This window comes from Nerophis lumbriciformis, linkage group LG16 (genome assembly GCF_033978685.3).
Source record: "Nerophis lumbriciformis linkage group LG16, RoL_Nlum_v2.1, whole genome shotgun sequence".
In the NCBI taxonomy this organism is placed as follows: Eukaryota; Metazoa; Chordata; class Actinopteri; order Syngnathiformes; family Syngnathidae; genus Nerophis; species Nerophis lumbriciformis.
The window spans coordinates 29335704-29356248 of record NC_084563.2 but is presented as its reverse complement, the minus strand read 5'-3'; the positions used below and the strand labels follow the sequence as shown (position 1 = coordinate 29356248).

The 20545-nt window shown below is 32.4% G+C and overlaps 1 protein-coding gene across 6 annotated transcripts in view; it reads right to left on the bottom strand.

Moving 5' to 3' along the window:
• Positions 1 to 20545, bottom strand: part of LOC133617150 (receptor-type tyrosine-protein phosphatase delta-like) — a 353800-nt gene that overhangs the window by 17428 nt on the left and 315827 nt on the right. For all 6 annotated transcript variants that reach the window (XM_061976930.2, XM_061976926.2, XM_061976928.2 and 3 more), the window contains one exon: positions 1335 to 1620. In XM_061976930.2, coding sequence (XP_061832914.2) covers positions 1335 to 1620 — 286 coding nt within the window. The remainder of the gene's footprint in view (positions 1 to 1334; positions 1621 to 20545) is intronic.

The window sequence follows — 20545 nt, the reverse complement described above, 5'->3', positions numbered from 1 at the left end:
AGTTACCAAACCATAAAAGTCTGGGTGTCCTCACTGCCCATCCTTATTTTGTGGGTACTTTGAACGCCTGCTAGCATCTTCCAATTTGTCCCAACACCAAAAGGAACGTTTACTCCAATCATCAGATATTATCATGTACGTAAAATAGTTTGGTGTATAAAAAAATCAGAGTTTAAAATTTCAGTCTAAAAAAACTCAGTGTGGAAAAATATAATGTATAAAAATTCAGTGTAAAAAAGTGCAATATATAAAAATTCAGTATAAAAAAGTGCAATATATAAAAATTCAATGTAAAAAAGTTTGGTGTATAAAAAAATTAGAGTTTAAAATATCAGTCTAAATAAATTCAGTCTAAAGGAATTCAGTGTGGAAAAATTCAATTCCTGGTTCCATGACCCGCCCCATCTTGCCTCTGATTGGCCCGTCCGTCATGGAACCAGGAAGTGACATCACAACAGACATCCCAAATGACGAAATGTCCATTTATGAAAATAAAAACTACATTTTCTAATTGGCTTAATAATTCAAAATGATCAGTTAAATCTTGGAAAATGATTAAAAATACAAAAGCCCTTAAATTTATTTTGTTAGTTTAAAGAATTTTAAAGTGATTTAGATTAGCCTTTTTTGTCTGTTTGAATTTAGCATCTTATCCTATTTTTTTTTTACTATTATTTATTGTTATTATATTTATATTCTATTTGTATTTGCTTTAGTTTTCTTTCCTTGACATGTTTTGCGAAAGACAGTATTTGCTCAACCTGATGGATTTGTTGAAAGTGCCTTGGTTTTTGTCTACATTCAATTTAAATTAAACAATTAATTTATTTAAATTAAATTAAATTAAATTAAATTAAACAATTAATTTAATTAATCTATACGACAAGAGAAGTATGGATGGAAAATTAAATCAATTAAAATAAAATATTGCAAAGGTAAAAATAAATGAATAAATAAAATAAAATAAAAAACGAGCTGGTTTACTATGATGAGTGGCGATTGGTTAAGATTAGGGCAAAACATTAGGGATGGACCCGCCCCATCTTGCCTCTTATTGGCCCGTCTCTAATGTTTTGCCCTAATCTTCACCAATGGTGACTCATCATAGTAAACAACCAACCAATCATGGATGTTCTTATACGTAAACCAACCAATCATCATTGATGTATAGTTTGTAGCTTCCATTTTTAACTTCATAATGGAAAACCACAGTTTTTACCACTGGATTATAAAAAAAACGTACTCATTAGTTGTTGGCAGGTGGGAAAAAACGAAGAAAAAGGGAACATATTTGTTGATATTTTTCGAGATAAAAAAAGACACATTTGTCTCACCTTGAACTCCAGCTCCATGCCGGTGACGTTCTCGCCGGGTTCCACCTGCGTCAGCCTCTGGATGTAGGAGTAGAGGTTCCGGGCGGGCACCTCGGTGTTGCCGCAGGCGACGGCCTCCAGCAGGGCGTCGTGGATGAAGATGTACTGGTCCTCGGTCTGGACCATGTAGTTCCTCTGGGAGCGCATGAGCGTGACGTGGCCGTAGGCGTCCACCGTCTTCTCGTGCTTGATCCGCTCCGCCATGGCGTCGATCACGATGAAGCAGCCCGTGCGGCCCACCCCCGCGCTGGGGAGGACGTTAGAGTAGTCAGTGTGCAACTTGTATGCATTTTTACTGGTGGGAAACTGCCACGCAGCCCATTTCCCCCAAAGATAATGTCACAGCACACCATGTTTGCCCCCGATGAACCACGAGCTGTACACTGACTACTCTTAAGTATACCCAGGTTTTATGTTTATACCCTTTAAGAAGGTAGACTGAGATGTAAGAGATGTTAGCATACTTCTAAGATGGCGCCAAGTATCAAAATCCAATATTTATAGGTTTAAACATACATATTTAACTAAAAAGCTAGCATGAAACGTTAGCGTGCTAATATAAGAAGCGTTAGAAAACTTCTATGGTGGCGCCATTTGCCAAGTATCAAAATGTATGATTTTTAGGTATAATTATGTACAAAATTTGCAAAAACTAAGTATAAAAAATTTGCATGCTAATAAAAGAGCTGTTAGGATAATTCTAAGATGGTGCCTGGCATCAAAATCTATGATCTTGAGGTATAAACCTACAAAATGTGTTAAAAAGCTAGACTAAAACGCTAGCATGCTAACATTAGCACGCTAATACAACAGACGTTAGCATACTTCTAAGATGGTGCCAAGTATCAAAATCCAAAATTTTTATGTTTAAACATACATATTTAGCTAAAAAAAGCTAGCATGAAAAATTACCCTGCTAACATCAGCATGCTAATATAAGAGGCGTTAGCAAACTTCTAAGGTGGCGCCAAGTATCAAAATCTATGATTTGTAGGTATAAATATACAAGATTAGCTAAAAAGTTGGTATAAAACATTAGCATGCTAATAAATGAAATGTTAGTATAATTCTTAGTGCCAAGCATCAAAATCTATGATTTTTAGGTATAAACATACACAATTTGTTAAAAAGCTAGAATAAAACATTAGCATGCTAATATAAGAGATGTTAGCATACTTCTAAGATGGCGCCAAGCATCAAAATCTATGATTTTGAGGTATAAACATACAAAATGTGTTAAAAAGCTAGACTAAAACGTTAGTATGCTAATGTAGGAGACGTTAGCATACTTTTAAGATGGCGCCAAGTATCAAAATTCAATATTTTTATGTTTAAACATACATATTTAGCTAAAAAGCTAGCATGAAACTTTAGCATGCTAACATTAGCTAACATTAGCACGCTAATATAAGAGGCGTTAGCATACTTCTAAGATGGCCAAGTATCAAAATCCAATATTTTTATGTTTAAACATACATATTTAGCTAAAAAGCTAGCATGAAACTTTAGCATGCTAACATTAGCAATTCTATGGTGGTGCCAAGCATCAAAAATGTATGATTTTTAGGTATAAATATAAACAAAATGAGCAAAAAGTTAGTATAAAACATTAGCATGCTAATAAGAGAGCTGTTAGCATACTTCTAAGATGGTGCTAAGTATCAAAATCTATGATTTTTAGGTATAAATATATACAAAATTAGCAAAAAATGAGTTAAAAAAATTAGCATGCTAATAAAAGAGCTGTTAGTATGATTCTAAGATGGTGCCAAGCATCAACATTTATAATTTTTAGGTGTAAACATACACGATTGGTTAAAAAGCTAGACTACAACGTTAGCATGCTAACATTAGCATGCTAATACAAGAGACGTTAGAAACCTTCTAAGGTTATGCCAAGTATCAAAATCTAGGATTATTAGGTATAAATATGCAAAATTAGCTAAAATGCGAGTATAAAACATTAGCATGCTAGAAAAAGAGATGTTAGCATAATTCTTAGATGGTGCCAAGCATCAACATCTATGATTTTTAGGTATAAACATACACCATTTGTTAAAAAGCTAGAATAAAACATTAGCATGCTAATTTAAGAGACGTTACCATACTTCTAAGATGGCGCCGAACATCAAAATCTATGATTTTGAGGTATAAACATGCAAAATGTGTTAAAAAGCTAGACTAAAATGTTAGCATGCTAATATAAGAGACGTTAGCATACTTCTAAGATGGTGCCAAGTATCAAAATCCAATATTTTTATGTTTAAACATACATATTTAGCTAAAAAAAGCTAGCATAAAACGTTAGCATGCTAACATTAGCATGCTAATATAAGAGGCGTTAGCAAACTTCTATGGTGGTGCCAAGTATCAAAATGTATGGTTTTTAGGTATAAATATAAACAAAATTAGCAAAAAGTTAGTATAAAACATTAGCATGCTAATAAGAGAGATGTTAGCATACTTCTAAGATGGTGCTAAGTATCAAAATCTGATTTTTAGGTATAAATATATACAAAATTAGCAAAAAATGAGTTAAAAAAATTAGCATGCTAATAAAAGAGCTGTTAGTATGATTCCAAGATGGTGCCAAGCATCAACATTTATGATTTTTAGGTGTAAACATACACGATTGGTTAAAAAGCTAGAATACAACATTAGCATGCTAACATAAGCATGCTAATACAAGAGACGTTAGAAACCTTCTAAGGTTACGCCAAGTATCAAAATCTAGGATTATTAGGTTTAAATATACAAAATTAGCTAAAATGTTAGTATAAAACATTAGCATGCAAAAAAAAAAGATGTTAGCATAATTCTAAGATGGTGACAAGCATCAACATCTATGATTTTTAGGTGTAAACATACACCATTTGTTAAAAAGCTAGAATAAAACATTAGCATGCTAATTTAAGAGACGTTAGCATACTTATAAGATGGCGCCAAGTATCAAAATCCAATATTTTTAGGTTTGAACATACATATTTAGCTAAAAAAAGCTAGCATGAAATGTTAGCATGCTAACATTAGCATGCTAATATAAAAGGCGTTCTATGGTGGGGCCAAGTATCAAAATCTATAATTTTTAAGTATAAATATACAAAATTAGCTAAAAAGTTGGTATAAAACATTAGCATGCTAATAAATGAAATGTTAACATAATTCTAAGATGGTGCCAAGCATCAAAATCTATAATTTTTAGGTATAAACATACACCATTTGTTAAAAAGCTAGAATAAAACATTAGCATGCTAATTTAAGAGACGTTAGCATACTTCTAAGATGGCGCCAAGTATCAAAATCCAATATTTTTAGGTTTGAACATACACAGTCTAGCTCCATCCTATCTTGTCGATTGTATTGTACCATATGTCCCGGCAGGAAATCTGCGTTCAAAGAACTCCGGCTTATTAGTGATTCCCAGAGCCCATAAAAAGTCTGCGGGCTGTAGAGCGTTTTCTATTCGGGCTCCGACATCCATTGCATTCAGTCTCCCCTAGAGGGGGCTCTAGGGGAGACCTCTAGGGCTCTATGTGGGCTCTGTACCGAGGATGTCGTTGTGGCTTGTGCAGCCCTTTGAGACACTTGTGATTTAGGGCTATATAAATAAACATTGATTGATTGATTGATATTTAGCTAAAAAAAGCTAGCATAAAATGTTAGCATGCTATCATTAGTATGCTAATATAAGAGGCGTTCTATGGTGGCGCCAAGTATCAAAATCTATGATTTTTAGGTATAAATATACAAAATTAGCTAAAAACCTATGATTTTTAGGTATAAATATACACAATTAGCTAAAAAGTTGGTATAAAACATTAGCATGCTAATAAAAGAAATGTTAGCATAATTCTAAGATAGTGCCAAGCATCAACATCTGATGATTTTTAGGTATAAACTTACACCATTTGTTAAAAAGCTAGAATAAAACATTAGCATGCTAATTTAGGAGACGTTACCATACTTCTAAGATGGCGCCAAACATCAAAATCTATGATTTTGAGGTATAAACATACAAAATGTGTTAAAAAGCTGGACTAAAACGTTAGCATGCTAATATAAGAGATGTTAGCATACTTCTAAGATGGTGCCAAGTATCAAAATCCAATATTTTTATATTTAAACATACATATTTAGCTAAAAAGCTAGCATGAAACTTTAGCATGCTAACATTAGCACACTAATATAAGAGGCGTTAGCATACTTCTAAGATGGTGCCAAGTATCAAAATCCAATATTTTTAGGTTTAAACATACATATTTAGCTAAAAAGCTAGCATAAAACTTTAGCATGCTAACATTAGCACACTAATATAAGAGGCGTTAGCATACTTCTAAGATGGTGCCAAGTATCAAAATCCAATATTTTTAGGTTTAAACATACATATTTAGCTAAAAAGCTAGCATAAAACGTTAGCATTCTAACATTAGCACGCTAATATAAGAGGCGTTACTATACTTCTAAGATGGCGCCAAACATCAAAATCTATGATTTTGAGGTATAAACATACAAAATATGTTAAAAAGCTAGACTAAAACGTTAGCATGCTAATATAAGAGACGTTAGCATACTTCTAAGATGGTGCCAAGTATCAAAATCCAATATTTTTAGGTTTAAACATACATATTTAGCTAAAAAAAGCTAGCATAAAACGTTAGTATGCTAACATTAGCACGCTAATATAAGAGGCGTTAGCATACTTCTAAAATGGCGCCAAGTATCAAAATCCAATATTTTTATATTTAAACATACATATTTAGCTAAAAAGCTAGCATAAAACGTTAGCATTCTAACATTAGCACGCTAATATAAGAGGCGTTACCATACTTCTAAGATGGCGCCAAACATCAAAATCTATGATTTTGAGGTATAAACATACAAAATATGTTAAAAAGCTAGACTAAAACGTTAGCATGCTAATATAAGAGACGTTAGCATACTTCTAAGATGGTGCCAAGTATCAAAATCCAATATTTTTAGGTTTAAACATACATATTTAGCTAAAAAAAGCTAGCATAAAACGTTAGTATGCTAACATTAGCACGCTAATATAAGAGGCGTTAGCATACTTCTAAAATGGCGCCAAGTATCAAAATCCAATATTTTTATATTTAAACATACATATTTAGCTAAAAAGCTAGCATAAAACGTTAGGATTCTAACATTAGCACGCTAATATAAGAGGCGTTACCATACATCTAAGATGGTGCCAAACATCAAAATCTATGATTTTGAGGTACAAACATACAAAATATGTTAAAAAGCTAGACTAAAACGTTAGCATACTAATATAAGAGACGTTAGCATACTTCTAAGATGGTGCCAAGTATCAAAATCCAATATTTTTAGGTTTAAACATACATATTTAGCTAAAAAAAGCTAGCATAAAACGTTAGTATGCTAACATTAGCACGCTAATATAAGAGGCGTTAGCATACTTCTAAAATGGCGCCAAGTATCAAAATCCAATATTTTTATATTTAAACATACATATTTAGCTAAAAAGCTAGCACAAAACGTTAGCATTCTAACATTAGCACGCTAATATAAGAGGCGTTACCATACTTCTAAGATGGCGCCAAACATCAAAATCTATGATTTTGAGGTACAAACATACAAAATATGTTAAAAAGCTAGACTAAAACGTTAGCATGCTAATATAAGAGACGTTAGCATACTTCTAAGATGGTGCCAAGTATCAAAATCCAATATTTTTAGGTTTAAACATACATATTTAGCTAAAAAAAGCTAGCATAAAACGTTAGTATGCTAACATTAGCACGCTAATATAAGAGGCGTTAGCATACTTCTAAAATGGCGCCAAGTATCAAAATCCAATATTTTTATATTTAAACATACACATTTAGCTAAAAAGCTAGCATAAAACGTTAGCATTCTAACATTAGCACGCTAATATAAGAGGCGTTACCATACTTCTAAGATGGCGCCAAACATTAAAATCTATGATTTTGAGGTATAAACATACAAAATATGTTAAAAAGCTAGACTAAAACGTTAGCATGCTAATATAAGAGACGTTAGCATACTTCTAAGATGGTGCCAAGTATCAAAATCCAATATTTTTAGGTTTAAACATACATATTTAGCTAAAAAAAGCTAGCATAAAACGTTAGTATGCTAACATTAGCACGCTAATATAAGAGGCGTTAGCATACTTCTAAAATGGCGCCAAGTATCAAAATCCAATATTTTTATATTTAAACATACATATTTAGCTAAAAAGCTAGCATAAAACGTTAGCATTCTAACATTAGCACGCTAATATAAGAGGCGTTACCATACTTCTAAGATGGTGCCAAACATCAAAATCTATGATTTTGAGGTACAAACATACAAAATATGTTAAAAAGCTGGACTAAAACGTTAGCATGCTAATGTAAGAGACGTTAGCATACTTCTAAGATGGTGCCAAGTATCAAAATCCAATATTTTTAGGTTTAAACATACATATTTAGCTAAAAAAAGCTAGCATAAAACGTTAGTATGCTAACATTAGCACGCTAATATAAGAGGCGTTAGCATACTTCTAAAATGGCGCCAAGTATCAAAATCCAATATTTTTATATTTAAACATACATATTTAGCTAAAAAAAGCTAGCATAAAACGTTAGCATGCTAACATTAGCATGCTAATATAAGAGGCGATAGCATACTTCTAAGATGGCCAAGTATCAAAATCCAATATTTTTAGGTTTAAACATACATATTTAGCTAAAAAGCTAGACTAAAACGTTAGCATGCTAACATTAGCACGCTAATATAAGAGGCGTTAGCAAACTTCTATGGTGGTGCCAAATATCAAAATCTATGATTTTTAGGTATAAATATAAACAAAATGAGCAAAAAGTTAGTATAAAACATTAGCATGCTAATAAGAGAGGCGTTACCATACTTCTAAGATGGTGCCAAACATCAAAATCTATGATTTTGATGTACAAACATACAAAATATGTTAAAAAGCTGGACTAAAACGTTAGCATGCTAATATAAAAGACGTTAGCATACTTCTAAGATGGTGCCAAGTATCAAAATCCAATATTTTTAGGTTTAAACATACATATTTAGCTAAAAAAAGCTAGCATAAAACGTTAGTATGCTAACATTAGCACGCTAATATAAGAGGCGTTAGCATACTTCTAAAATGGCGCCAAGTATCAAAATCCAATATTTTTATATTTAAACATACATATTTAGCTAAAAAGCTAGCATAAAACGTTAGCATTCTAACATTAGCACGCTAATATAAGAGGCGTTACCATGCTTCTAAGATGGCGCCAAACATCAAAATCTATGATTTTGAGGTACAAACATACAAAATATGTTAAAAAGCTAGACTAAAACGTTAGCATGCTAATATAAGAGACGTTAGCATACTTCTAAGATGGTGCCAAGTATCAAAATCCAATATTTTTAGGTTTAAACATACATATTTAGCTAAAAAAAGCTAGCATAAAACGTTAGTATGCTAACATTAGCACGCTAATATAAGAGGCGTTAGCATAGTTCTAAAATGGCGCCAAGTATCAAAATCCAATATTTTTATATTTAAACATACATATTTAGCTAAAAAGCTAGCATAAAACGTTAGCATTCTAACATTAGCACGCTAATATAAGAGGCGTTACCATACTTCTAAGATGGCGCCAAACATCAAAATCTATGATTTTGAGGTACAAACATACAAAATATGTTAAAAAGCTAGACTAAAACGTTAGCATGCTAATATAAGAGACGTTAGCATACTTCTAAGATGGTGCCAAGTATCAAAATCCAATATTTTTAGGTTTAAACATACATATTTAGCTAAAAAAAGCTAGCATAAAACGTTAGTATGCTAACATTAGCACGCTAATATAAGAGGCGTTAGCATACTTCTAAAATGGCGCCAAGTATCAAAATCCAATATTTTTATATTTAAACATACATATTTAGCTAAAAAGCTAGCATAAAACGTTAGCATTCTAACATTAGCACGCTAATATAAGAGGCGTTACCATACTTCTAAGATGGTGCCAAACATCAAAATCTATGATTTTGAGGTACAAACATACAAAATATGTTAAAAAGCTGGACTAAAACGTTAGCATGCTAATGTAGAGACGTTAGCATACTTCTAAGATGGTGCCAAGTATCAAAATCCAATATTTTTAGGTTTAAACATACATATTTAGCTAAAAAAAGCTAGCATAAAACGTTAGTATGCTAACATTAGCACGCTAATATAAGAGGCGTTAGCATACTTCTAAAATGGCGCCAAGTATCAAAATCCAATATTTTTATATTTAAACATACATATTTAGCTAAAAAAAGCTAGCATAAAACGTTAGCATGCTAACATTAGCATGCTAATATAAGAGGCGATAGCATACTTCTAAGATGGCCAAGTATCAAAATCCAATATTTTTAGGTTTAAACATACATATTTAGCTAAAAAGCTAGACTAAAACGTTAGCATGCTAACATTAGCACGCTAATATAAGAGGCGTTAGCAAACTTCTATGGTGGTGCCAAATATCAAAATGTATGATTTTTAGGTATAAATATAAACAAAATGAGCAAAAAGTTAGTACAAAACATTAGCATGCTAATAAGAGAGGCGTTACCATACTTCTAAGATGGTGCCAAACATCAAAATCTATGATTTTGATGTACAAACATACAAAATATGTTAAAAAGCTGGACTAAAACGTTAGCATGCTAATATAAGAGACGTTAGCATACTTCTAAGATGGTGCCAAGTATCAAAATCCAATATTTTTAGGTTTAAACATACATATTTAGCTAAAAAAAGCTAGCATAAAACGTTAGTATGCTAACATTAGCACGCTAATATAAGAGGCGTTAGCATACTTCTAAAATGGCGCCAAGTATCAAAATCCAATATTTTTATATTTAAACATACATATTTAGCTAAAAAGCTAGCATAAAACGTTAGCATTCTAACAATAGCACGCTAATATAAGAGGCGTTACCATGCTTCTAAGATGGCGCCAAACATCAAAATCTATGATTTTGAGGTACAAACATACAAAATATGTTAAAAAGCTAGACTAAAACGTTAGCATGCTAATATAAGAGACGTTAGCATACTTCTAAGATGGTGCCAAGTATCAAAATCCAATATTTTTAGGTTTAAACATACATATTTAGCTAAAAAAAGCTAGCATAAAACGTTAGTATGCTAACATTAGCACGCTAATATAAGAGGCGTTAGCATAGTTCTAAAATGGCGCCAAGTATCAAAATCCAATATTTTTATATTTAAACATACATATTTAGCTAAAAAGCTAGCATAAAACGTTAGCATTCTAACATTAGCACGCTAATATAAGAGGCGTTACCATACTTCTAAGATGGCGCCAAACATCAAAATCTATGATTTTGAGGTACAAACATACAAAATATGTTAAAAAGCTAGACTAAAACGTTAGCATGCTAATATAAGAGACGTTAGCATACTTCTAAGATGGTGCCAAGTATCAAAATCCAATATTTTTAGGTTTAAACATACATATTTAGCTAAAAAAAGCTAGCATAAAACGTTAGTATGCTAACATTAGCACGCTAATATAAGAGGCGTTAGCATACTTCTAAAATGGCGCCAAGTATCAAAATCCAATATTTTTATATTTAAACATACATATTTAGCTAAAAAGCTAGCATAAAACGTTAGCATTCTAACATTAGCACGCTAATATAAGAGGCGTTACCATACTTCTAAGATGGTGCCAAACATCAAAATCTATGATTTTGAGGTACAAACATACAAAATATGTTAAAAAGCTGGACTAAAACGTTAGCATGCTAATGTAAGAGACGTTAGCATACTTCTAAGATGGTGCCAAGTATCAAAATCCAATATTTTTAGGTTTAAACATACATATTTAGCTAAAAAAAGCTAGCATAAAACGTTAGTATGCTAACATTAGCACGCTAATATAAGAGGCGTTAGCATACTTCTAAAATGGCGCCAAGTATCAAAATCCAATATTTTTATATTTAAACATACATATTTAGCTTAAAAAAGCTAGCATAAAACGTTAGCATGCTAACATTAGCATGCTAATATAAGAGGCGATAGCATACTTCTAAGATGGCGAAGTATCAAAATCCAATATTTTTAGGTTTAAACATACATATTTAGCTAAAAAGCTAGACTAAAACGTTAGCATGCTAACATTAGCACGCTAATATAAGAGGCGTTAGCAAACTTCTATGGTGGTGCCAAATATCAAAATGTATGATTTTTAGGTATAAATATAAACAAAATGAGCAAAAAGTTAGTATAAAACATTAGCATGCTAATAAGAGAGGCGTTACCATACTTCTAAGATGGTGCCAAACATCAAAATCTATGATTTTGATGTACAAACATACAAAATATGTTAAAAAGCTGGACTAAAACGTTAGCATGCTAATATAAGAGACGTTAGCATACTTCTAAGATGGTGCCAAGTATCAAAATCCAATATTTTTAGGTTTAAACATACATATTTAGCTAAAAAAAGCTAGCATAAAACGTTAGTATGCTAACATTAGCACGCTAATATAAGAGGCGTTAGCATACTTCTAAAATGGCGCCAAGTATCAAAATCCAATATTTTTATATTTAAACATACATATTTAGCTAAAAAGCTAGCATAAAACGTTAGCATTCTAACATTAGCACGCTAATATAAGAGGCGTTACCATGCTTCTAAGATGGCGCCAAACATCAAAATCTATGATTTTGAGGTACAAACATACAAAATATGTTAAAAAGCTAGACTAAAACGTTAGCATGCTAATATAAGAGACGTTAGCATACTTCTAAGATGGTGCCAAGTATCAAAATCCAATATTTTTAGGTTTAAACATACATATTTAGCTAAAAAAAGCTAGCATAAAACGTTAGTATGCTAACATTAGCACGCTAATATAAGAGGCGTTAGCATAGTTCTAAAATGGCGCCAAGTATCAAAATCCAATATTTTTATATTTAAACATACATATTTAGCTAAAAAGCTAGCATAAAACGTTAGCATTCTAACATTAGCACGCTAATATAAGAGGCGTTACCATACTTCTAAGATGGCGCCAAACATCAAAATCTATGATTTTGAGGTACAAACATACAAAATATGTTAAAAAGCTAGACTAAAACGTTAGCATGCTAATATAAGAGACGTTAGCATACTTCTAAGATGGTGCCAAGTATCAAAATCCAATATTTTTAGGTTTAAACATACATATTTAGCTAAAAAAAGCTAGCATAAAACGTTAGTATGCTAACATTAGCACGCTAATATAAGAGGCGTTAGCATAGTTCTAAAATGGCGCCAAGTATCAAAATCCAATATTTTTATATTTAAACATACATATTTAGCTAAAAAGCTAGCATAAAACGTTAGCATTCTAACATTAGCACGCTAATATAAGAGGCGTTACCATACTTCTAAGATGGCGCCAAACATCAAAATCTATGATTTTGAGGTACAAACATACAAAATATGTTAAAAAGCTAGACTAAAACGTTAGCATGCTAATATAAGAGACGTTAGCATACTTCTAAGATGGTGCCAAGTATCAAAATCCAATATTTTTAGGTTTAAACAAACATATTTAGCTAAAAAAAGCTAGCATAAAACGTTAGTATGCTAACATTAGCACGCTAATATAAGAGGCGTTAGCATACTTCTAAAATGGCGCCAAGTATCAAAATCCAATATTTTTATATTTAAACATACCGTATTTTCCGCACTATAAGGCGCACCTAAAAACCACAAATTTTCTCAAAAGCTGACAGTGCGCCTTATAACCCGGTGCGCTTTATTACGATTCATTTTCATAAAGTTTCGATCTCGCAACTTCGGTAAACAGCCGCCATCTTTTTTCCCGGTAGAACAGGAAGCGCTTCTTCTTCTACGCAAGCAACCGCCAAGGAAAGCACCCGCCCCCATAGAACAGGAAGCGCTTCTTCTTCTACTGTAAGCAACCACCCGCCCCCGGAAGAAGAAGAAAAAACGCGCGGATATCACCGTACGTTTCATTTCCTGTTTACATCTGTAAAGACCACAAAATGGCTCCTACTAAGCGATCCGGTTCATAAAAAGACGCAATCTCTCCATCCGCACACGGATTACTACCGTATTTCACAGCAACTGATATTCCTGTGAACTGCACTGTGGAACGGGAGCACGTACGGTGAATATTCGCACCACAGGGAATGAGAAGTCATCCTTCACTGTGGTTCTAGCTTGCCATGCTAACTTCCACCCATGGTGATATTCAAAAGGAAGACCTTGCCAAAAGAGACCTTTCCAGCCGGCGTCATCATAAAAGCTAACTCGAAGGGATGGATGGATGAAGAAAAGATGAGCGAGTGGTTAAGGGAAGTTTACGCGAAGAGGCCGGGTGGCTTTTTTCACACAGCTCCGAAGGCGAACACACCTTCACTAAGACGGGCAGACAGCGCCGGACGACATACGCCAACATTTGCCAGTGGATCGTAAATGCCTGGGCAGATATTTCGGTCACAACTGTGGTCCGAGCTTTCCGGAAGGCAGGATTCACAGAACTACTGGACAACAACAGCGACACTGACTCCGATGACTTCGACGAGACGGAACCGGCCATTTTGGATCCCACGCTTGCGCAACTTTTCAATTCGGACACCGAAGACGAAGAATTCGAAGGATTTACGAATGAAGAATAACTTCAGAAGGTGAGCGCTATGTTTATTTTGTGTGTTGTGACATTAACGTTCGAGCAACATTATGTTGCTATTGCTCTACACCATTTTGAATTTTACTATGTTTGTGATTGCACATTTGCGTACATTTTGGGACAGAGTTGTTAGAACGCTGGTTTTCAATATATTATTAAAGTTTGACTGAACTATCTGACTGTTTTTTTGACATTCCCTTTAGCGCAGCGTAGGCGCGGCTTATAATCCGGGGCGGCTTATTGGTGGACAAAGTTATGAAATATGTAATTCATTGAAGGTGCGGCTAATAATCCGGTGCGCCTTATAGTGCGGAAAATACGGTACATATTTAGCTAAAAAGCTAGCATAAAACGTTAGCATTCTAACATTAGCACGCTAATATAAGAGGCGTTACCATACTTCTAAGATGGCGCCAAACATCAAAATCTATGATTTTGAGGTACAAACATACAAAATATGTTAAAAAGCTAGACTAAAACGTTAGCATGCTAATATAAGAGACGTTAGCATACTTCTAAGATGGTGCCAAGTATCAAAATCCAATATTTTTAGGTTTAAACATACATATTTAGCTAAAAAAAAGCTAGCATAAAATGTTAGTATGCTAACATTAGCACGCTAATATAAGAGGCGTTAGCATACTTCTAAAATGGCGCCAAGTATCAAAATCCAATATTTTTATATTTAAACATACATATTTAGCTAAAAAGCTAGCATAAAACGTTAGCATTCTAACATTAGCACGCTAATATAAGAGGCGTTACCATACTTCTAAGATGGCGCCAAACATCAAAATCTATGATTTTGAGGTACAAACATACAAAATATGTTAAAAAGCTAGACTAAAACGTTAGCATGCAAACATTAGCACGCTAATATAAGAGGCGTTAGCAAACTTCTATGGTGGTGCCAAATATCAAAATGTATGATTTTTAGGTATAAATATAAACAAAATGAGCAAAAAGTTAGTATAAAACATTAGCATGCTAATAAGAGAGGCGTTACCATACTTCTAAGATGGTGCCAAACATCAAAATCTATGATTTTGATGTACAAACATACAAAATATGTTAAAAAGCTAGACTAAAACGTTAGCATGCTAATATAAGAGACGTTAGCATACTTCTAAGATGGTGCCAAGTATCAAAATCCAATATTTTTAGGTTTAAACATACATATTTAGCTAAAAAAAGCTAGCATAAAACGTTAGTATGCTAACATTAGCACGCTAATATAAGAGGCGTTACCATACTTCTAAGATGGCGCCAAACATCAAAATCTATGATTTTGAGGTACAAACATACAAAATATGTTAAAAAGCTAGACTAAAACGTTAGCATGCTAATATAAGAGACGTTAGCATACTTCTAAGATGGTGCCAAGTATCAAAATCCAATATTTTTAGGTTTAAACATACATATTTAGCTAAAAAAAGCTAGCATAAAACGTTAGTATGCTAACATTAGCACGCTAATATAAGAGGCGTTAGCATACTTCTAAAATGGCGCCAAGTATCAAAATCCAATATTTTTATATTTAAACATACATATTTAGCTAAAAAGCTAGCATAAAACGTTAGCATTCTAACATTAGCACGCTAATATAAGAGGCGTTACCATACTTCTAAGATGGTGCCAAACATCAAAATCTATGATTTTGAGGTACAAACATACAAAATATGTTAAAAAGCTAGACTAAAACGTTAGCATGCTAATATAAGAGACGTTAGCATACTTCTAAGATGGTGCCAAGTATCAAAATCCAATATTTTTAGGTTTAAACATACATATTTAGCTAAAAAAAGCTAGCATAAAACGTTAGTATGCTAACATTAGCACGCTAATATAAGAGGCGTTAGCATACTTCTAAAATGGCGCCAAGTATCAAAATCCAATATTTTTATATTTAAACATACATATTTAGCTAAAAAGCTAGCATAAAACGTTAGCATTCTAACATTAGCACGCTAATATAAGAGGCGTTACCATACTTCTAAGATGGCGCCAAACATCAAAATCTATGATTTTGAGGTACAAACATACAAAATATGTTAAAAAGCTAGACTAAAACGTTAGCATGCTAATATAAGAGACGTTAGCATACTTCTAAGATGGTGCCAAGTATCAAAATCCAATATTTTTAGGTTTAAACATACATATTTAGCTAAAAAAAAGCTAGCATAAAACGTTAGTATGCTAACATTAGCACGCTAATATAAGAGGCGTTAGCATACTTCTAAAATGGCGCCAAGTATCAAAATCCAATATTTTTATATTTAAACATACATATTTAGCTAAAAAGCTAGCATAAAACGTTAGCATTCTAACATTAGCACGCTAATATAAGAGGCGTTACCATACTTCTAAGATGGCGCCAAACATCAAAATCTATGATTTTGAGGTATAAACATACAAAATATGTTAAAAAGCTAGACTAAAACGTTAGCATGCTAATATAAGAGACGTTAGCATACTTCTAAGATGGTGCCAAGTATCAAAATCCAATATTTTTAGGTTTAAACATACATATTTAGCTAAAAAAAGCTAGCATAAAACGTTAGTATGCTAACATTAGCACGCTAATATAAGAGGCGTTAGCATACTTCTAAAATGGCGCCAAGTATCAAAATCCAATATTTTTATATTTAAACATACATATTTAGCTAAAAAGCTAGCATAAAACGTTAGCATTCTAACATTAGCACGCTAATATAAGAGGCGTTACCATACTTCTAAGATGGCGCCAAACATCAAAATCTATGATTTTGAGGTATAAACATACAAAATATGTTAAAAAGCTAGACTAAAACGTTAGCATGCTAATATAAGAGACGTTAGCGTACTTCTAAGATGGTGCCAAGTATCAAAATCCAATATTTTTAGGTTTAAACATACATATTTAGCTAAAAAAAAGCTAGCATAAAACGTTAGTATGCTAACATTAGCACGCTAATATAAGAGGCGTTAGCATACTTCTAAAATGGCGCCAAGTATCAAAATCCAATATTTTTATATTTAAACATACATATTTAGCTAAAAAGCTAGCATAAAACATTAGCATTCTAACATTAGCACGCTAATATAAGAGGCGTTACCATACTTCTAAGATGGCGCCAAACATCAAAATCTATGATTTTGAGGTACAAACATACAAAATATGTTAAAAAGCTAGACTAAAACGTTAGCATGCTAATATAAGAGACGTTAGCATACTTCTAAGATGGTGCCAAGTATCAAAATCCAATATTTTTAGGTTTAAACATACATATTTAGCTAAAAAAAAGCTAGCATAAAACGTTAGTATGCTAACATTAGCACGCTAATATAAGAGGCGTTAGCATACTTCTAAAATGGCGCCAAGTATCAAAATCCAATATTTTTATATTTAAACATACATATTTAGCTAAAAAGCTAGCATAAAACGTTAGCATTCTAACATTAGCACGCTAATATAAGAGGCGTTACCATACTTCTAAGATGGCGCCAAACATCAAAATCTATGATTTTGAGGTATAAACATACAAAATATGTTAAAAAGCTAGACTAAAACGTTAGCATGCTAATATAAGAGACGTTAGCATACTTCTAAGATGGTGCCAAGTATCAAAATCCAATATTTTTAGGTTTAAACATACATATTTAGCTAAAAAAAGCTAGCATAAAACGTTAGTATGCTAACATTAGCACGCTAATATAAGAGGCGTTAGCATAGTTCTAAAATGGCGCCAAGTATCAAAATCCAATATTTTTATATTTAAACATACATATTTAGCTAAAAAGCTAGCATAAAACGTTAGCATTCTAACATTAGCACGCTAATATAAGAGGCGTTACCATACTTCTAAGATGGTGCCAAACATCAAAATCTATGATTTTGAGGTACAAACATACAAAATATGTTAAAAAGCAAGACTAAAACGTTAGCATGCTAATATAAGAGACGTTAGCATACTTCTAAGATGGTGCCAAGTATCAAAATCCAATATTTTTAGGTTTAAACAAACATATTTAGCTAAAAAAAGCTAGCATAAAACGTTAGTATGCTAACATTAGCACGCTAATATAAGAGGCGTTAGCATACTTCTAAAATGGCGCCAAGTATCAAAATCCAATATTTTTATATTTAAACATACATATTTAGCTAAAAAAAGCTAGCATAAAACGTTAGCATGCTAACATTAGCATGCTAATATAAGAGGCGATAGCATACTTCTAAGATGGCCAAGTATCAAAATCCAATATTTTTAGGTTTAAACATACATATTTAGCTAAAAAAAGCTAGCATAAAACGTTAGTATGCTAACATTAGCACGCTAATATAAGAGGCGTTAGCATACTTCTAAAATGGCGCCAAGTATCAAAATCCAATATTTTTATATTTAAACATACATATTTAGCTAAAAAGCTAGCATAAAACGTTAGCATTCTAACATTAGCACGCTAATATAAGAGGCGTTACCATACTTCTAAGATGGTGCCAAACATCAAAATCTATGATTTTGAGGTACAAACATACAAAATATGTTAAAAAGCAAGACTAAAACGTTAGCATGCTAATATAAGAGACGTTAGCATACTTCTAAGATGGTGCCAAGTATCAAAATCCAATATTTTTAGGTTTAAACAAACATATTTAGCTAAAAAAAGCTAGCATAAAACGTTAGTATGCTAACATTAGCACGCTAATATAAGAGGCGTTAGCATACTTCTAAAATGGCGCCAAGTATCAAAATCCAATATTTTTATATTTAAACATACCTATTTAGCTAAAAAAAGCTAGCATAAAACGTTAGCATGCTAACATTAGCATGCTAATATAAGAGGCGATAGCATACTTCTAAGATGGCCAAGTATCAAAATCCAATATTTTTAGGTTTAAACATACATATTTAGCTAAAAAAAGCTAGCATAAAACGTTAGTATGCTAACATTAGCACGCTAATATAAGAGGCGTTAGCATACTTCTAAAATGGCGCCAAGTATCAAAATCCAATATTTTTATATTTAAACATACATATTTAGCTAAAAAGCTAGCATAAAACGTTAGCATTCTAACATTAGCACGCTAATATAAGAGGCGTTACCATACTTCTAAGATGGTGCCAAACATAAAAATCTATGATTTTGAGGTACAAACATACAAAATATGTTAAAAAGCAAGACTAAAACGTTAGCATGCTAATATAAGAGGCGTTAGCATACTTCTAAAATGGCGCCAAGTATCAAAATCCAATATTTTTATATTTAAACATACATATTTAGCTAAAAAAAGCTAGCATAAAACGTTAGCATGCTAACATTAGCATGCTAATATACGAGACGTTAGCATACTTCTAAGATGGCCAAGTATCAAAATCCAATATTTTTAGGTTTAAACATACATATTTAGCTAAAAAAAAGCTAGCATAAAACGTTAGTATGCTAACATTAGCACGCTAATATAAGAGGCGTTAGCATAGTTCTAAAATGGCGCCAAGTATCAAAATCCAATATTTTTATATTTAAACATACATATTTAGCTAAAAAAAGCTAGCATAAAACGTTAGCATGCTAACATTAGCATGCTAATATAAGAGGCGTTACCATACTTCTAAGATGGTGCCAAACATCAAAATCTATGATTTTGAGGTACAAACATACATATTTAGCTAAAAAAAGCTAGCATAAAACGTTAGTATGCTAACATTAGCACGCTAATATAAGAGGCGTTAGCATACTTCTAAAATGGCGCCAAGTATCAAAATCCAATATTTTTATATTTAAACATACATATTTAGCTAAAAAGCTAGCATAAAACGTTAGCATTCTAACATTAGCACGCTAATATAAGAGGCGTTACCATACTTCTAAGATGGTGCCAAACATCAAAATCTATGATTTTGAGGTACAGACATACAAAATATGTTAAAAAGCAAGACTAAAACGTTAGCATGCTAATATAAGAGACGTTAGCATACTTCTAAGATGGTGCCAAGTATCAAAATCCAATATTTTTAGGTTTAAACAAACATATTTAGCTAAAAAAAGCTAGCATAAAACGTTAGTATGCTAACATTAGCACGCTAATATAAGAGGCGTTAGCATACTTCTAAAATGGCGCCAAGTATCAAAATCCAATATTTTTAGGTTTAAACAAACATATTTAGCTAAAAAAAGCTAGCATAAAACGTTAGCATGCTAACATTAGCATGCTAATATAAGAGGCGATAGCATACTTCTAAGATGGCCAAGTATCAAAATCCAATATTTTTAGGTTTAAACATACATATTTAGCTAAAAAAAGCTAGCATAAAACGTTAGTATGCTAACATTAGCACGCTAATATAAGAGGCGTTAGCATAGTTCTAAAATGGCGCCAAGTATCAAAATCCAATATTTTTATATTTAAACATACATATTTAGCTAAAAAGCTAGCATAAAACGTTAGCATTCTAACATTAGCACGC